The 3,983-nt window shown below is 48.6% G+C and overlaps 1 protein-coding gene across 1 annotated transcript; it reads right to left on the bottom strand.

The window, feature by feature from the left end:
- Positions 1-1,387: 1,387 nt before the first annotated feature.
- On the bottom strand, positions 1,388-3,901 carry LOC102755028 (zinc finger protein 501-like). Its single transcript, XM_015565942.1, has 2 exons — positions 3,779-3,901; positions 1,388-2,875 (listed from the first exon to the last, which is right to left on the bottom strand). Exons 1-2 carry the CDS (start codon positions 3,897-3,899, stop codon positions 1,476-1,478), a joined length of 1,521 nt encoding a protein of 506 aa, XP_015421428.1. The 5' UTR covers positions 3,900-3,901; the 3' UTR covers positions 1,388-1,475.
- Positions 3,902-3,983: the final 82 nt, after the last annotated feature.

Below are 3,983 nucleotides of genomic sequence, written 5' to 3'. Positions count from 1 at the left end.
GAAAGATCCTCTCAGGTGGACACAGAACCCCAATCCCTCCCAGGGACCTGCACTGGGCTCCTCTCTGCCAGCTCCTGGGCAGGACACAGCATGCCCAGCTGCAGGGGGAACATCCCAGGCAAAGGCAGGAGACAATAAGGAAAGGTGGGCTGTACAAGCAGAGGCCCATCTCAGCGAACCAAGGTGGATGGTCCTTTTTTAGAGAGAGTGGAAGGGAGGGGGATGAGAGAGAAACAATGGCTGGGTGTCTCCTGCACCAGCCACAGTGTGGTGCTGGGGATCAAACCTGCAAAATAGAACCACAAGTCAAGTGGTCTTTATTTCAAGGTGTTGGACACTAATGCAAAATCAGCCAATATTGGACAGAGTGATTTTCTGCTGTCCCTTCAGAAGCACACAGTTTGGGATCCCCACAAGGTCTGGTAACTCTCCATGCCGACAGGTCACCACTGTGCTTGCAAATGATCCCAGGCAGTGAATAGGACCAACAAAATTGAAGGTACAAAAGCAAAAACACCGTTACAAAAACATTACAAACCAGGGCAAGCGGTGTGCAGGTTGGTGAAGCAGAACCTGAAACAATTCATCACAACGAAATGCAAGACCCACACTGTCCTTGAAATAGGTAGCTCTTCTTAGCTGAGGATGGGAGCTCTGGATGAAACCTGGGTCAGGTGCATTTCCTGGTCAGAGAGTAAGGATTGAGGATCCTGCCAAGAGCTCAGAGTGTTCATAATTCACTTAAGCACAAGGGAGAACACAGAATTCCTTTTCCCTGAGCACCAGGGGTGGTGACTGGTGCACACTCTTCAGGTGAGCCAGGTGGTAGAGGAGGTCACTTCAGCCACAAATACTCACAGTAACATCCATGAGGTAGGTCTCAGCACATTAGCAAGTGCAATGCAGCTCTTTAAAGCCTCCCGTGTATCACAAACTTTTGAGGAACCTAGCAGAGTGTATGTTCCTTTAAAAGACGATCATAGCCTGGCGGATGTGGCTCAGTGGTAGAGCGTTGACCCAGGAACCAAAAGGTCGCTGGCTTGATTCCCGTCAGGACACGCCAGGGTGCCCTGCTTGCAGGCTCAGTCCCCAGTTGGGAGGCGTACAGGAGGCAGCCAATCAATGATCCTCATCATTGATGTTTCTAGCTCTCCCTCTCTCTCTCTCTAAAAATCAATAAAAATATATTTTTAAAAATAAATAAATAAAAGGGGATTATATTCAGGTAAATGGGTCAGTCTCTCCTTCAGTGTCCTTGCAGCGGGCCAGGAGCCTGGGGAATGGGGAAGATAAAACATTCTCTGCACACTTAAGGCTTTTCTCCAGAGTGAACACTGTGGTGTCGAATGAGGGCAGAGGTTTGATGGAAAGATTTCCCATAATCCCTATGTTCAAAAGGTTTTTCACCAATGTGACCTCTCTTATGTTTAGTGAGGGTACACCTTTGCCTGAAGGACTTCCCATAATCAGTACACTCATGGATTTCCTCCAGTGTGAACTCTCTGGTGATGTGTGAACGCAGTTAAGTACCTGAATGACTTCCCACATTCAGGACACTCAAAAGGTTTCTCACCAGTGTGAACTCTCTGGTGTTGAGTAAGTGAGCTGCTATGCCCGAATGACTTCCCACAATCACTACATTGATATGGCCTTTCTCCAGTGTGAACTCTCTGGTGTTGAATAAGGGTGGAGCTTTGTCTAAATGACTTCCCACAATCACTGCACTCATAAGGCTTTTCTCCAGTGTGAACTCTGTGGTGTCGAATTAGGGAAAAACTTTCTCTAAACAACTTCCCACAATCAGTACACTCATGGAGCTTTTCTCCACTGTGAACCCTCTGGTGATGTGTGAGAGTAGACAAGAACCTGAATGACGTCCCACATTCACTACACTTATAAGGTTTCTCACCAGTGTGAACTCTCTGGTGTTGAGTAAGTGAACTGCTATGCCCGAATGACTTCCCACAATCACTACACTCAAAGGGTTTCTCACCAGTGTGAACCGTCTTGTGTCGAATGAGGGTAGAGCTTTGTCTAAATGATTTCCCACAATCACTACATTCAAAAGGCTTTTCTCCAGTGTGAATTCTATAGTGTCGACTGAGGGTAGAGATCTGTCTAAATGACTTCCCACAATCACTACACTCATAGGGCGTTTCTCCACTGTGAACTCGGAGGTGTCTAGTGAAGTAAGACCTTTGATTGAAGGCCTTCCCACAATCCGTACACTCAAAGGGCTTTTTTCCAGTGTGAACTCGGCTATGCCGAATGAGGTTAGAGATTCGTCTATAAACTTTCCCACATTTGTTACACTCATAATTCACTTCTCCGGAGCAGACACTCTGAGGAACAACTTTCTGGGTGTGGCTGGCAGCTTTGTCACATTGACCCCACTGGTGCAGACTTTCTCCACTGAGCAATTCCTGGGAAATCTCACTGCCACTGTGTGGCTCCTCGGTGTCGAGAGGGGCCTGATGCTGGAGAAGCTCTGAGATGGCTGGGAAATCTTCCCCAACCTCCTTATTGGGTGAAGGCACCCAAGATGAGAAGAAGCTGCACCTGGTCACAAACGAGGCCCTGTCCATAGCTCCTTTCCAGGGCTTCTCTCCGCTGGCTTCCCTCCGTTGCAGGTGAGGGTTTGCACTGAAACAGAAGTCTCTCACACATGTGTCCCTGAAGAAGGCTTTCTGCTCAATGTCTGCTGCTTGTGACTCAGTCAGGTGCAGAATGCCTTTTAACACAGAGAAACACCTCCCACAGAGATGGGACCTCTGGGTGGCTGGCTCTGTCTTAGAAGCACTATCCTGTGACTCCTCTTGTTCAGATACACTCTGCTCAGAACAGGCCTCCGCATCATCTGTTTTATGCCAACAACCTGAAAACAGAGAAATGCTGAGTAAGTGAATGTTGGTTGTGGTGACAGGGGAAGTCCAATTGGAAAAGTGTTTTGCACATAATCCATGGGTTCCGTGCAATTGTCTGAAAATAAGAGAGGAGCAGGAAGGATCAGTAAGAGGCTGCTGTGAAGTCTGGGCCACTGAGGATCACAAAACAGGGAAGGCCTCACCAGAAATATGACACAACACATGGCAAGGACCACGTGGAGGAGAAGCCAGATCTCCAGCTCAGTCTTCTGCTAACAGTGCTGAGCAGGGCTTGTTTGATGGTGACAGGGGCAAGCTGTGCAGGAGGTTGGGTAGGTCTTATTCCAAGTGAAATTCAATAAAGGAGTAGGTGGCTTTAAGGACTGCATAAGCATGTATGTGCACCTCGTAACACATGTGCAGGTCCATGCTGAGGAGTACTGCAGAGGCAGCAGTGCAGAGGGATAGGTGATGAAGAGGCGAACAGTAGCAGTTACTGCAATAGTGTTCAGGAAAGAGAATTTTACAAACATCTAAGGAGGTCTTACAGTAACAGGCCGTGGCTCATGTCAGGAAAGACCATAACCTGGCACAGGTCGTCACACAGAACCTTGAACTAGAGGAAGGGGGAAGAAGTGAAAGCCCTATATGTGGACAGTCACCCTCCCAGGAAGAGAATGTGCAAGGTGGGACCCAGTAAGCTCACTGCAAGACTCCTGAATACTGGACACTTCCTGTACTTTTTGAGGCAACGGGTGTGAGGGATGTTCCTGGAGTCCTTTGCTCAGGGCTCTCCACACAGCTCACCCCTGGCAGCCACAGTGCATTTGACAGGACAGGGGGGCAATTAGCAGAGCCCATGGTCTGGCTAAGGGACATCACCTCAGGACACTGGGGGAATGTGAAGGTCTTACCTGCAGATGACACCAGTGCAAAAACTTCCAGCATCACATCGCAGTACAGAAGTCTCTGAGGCTCATCAAGGAGCCCCCACTCATCCTCGGAGAAGGCAACGGCCATGTCCTCAAAGTTCATATCCTGTGGTAATGGGGACAGCACAGACCATGATCAAATCTTCTCCTAAGAGCCGAAACCGGTTTGGCTCAGTGGATAGAGTGT

The sequence above is a fragment of the Myotis davidii genome, unplaced genomic scaffold (genome assembly GCF_000327345.1).
Source record: "Myotis davidii unplaced genomic scaffold, ASM32734v1 scaffold1412, whole genome shotgun sequence".
Taxonomy (NCBI): Eukaryota; Metazoa; Chordata; class Mammalia; order Chiroptera; family Vespertilionidae; genus Myotis; species Myotis davidii.
Note: the sequence above shows the minus strand (reverse complement) of the source record. Positions and strands in the feature narration are given on the sequence as shown.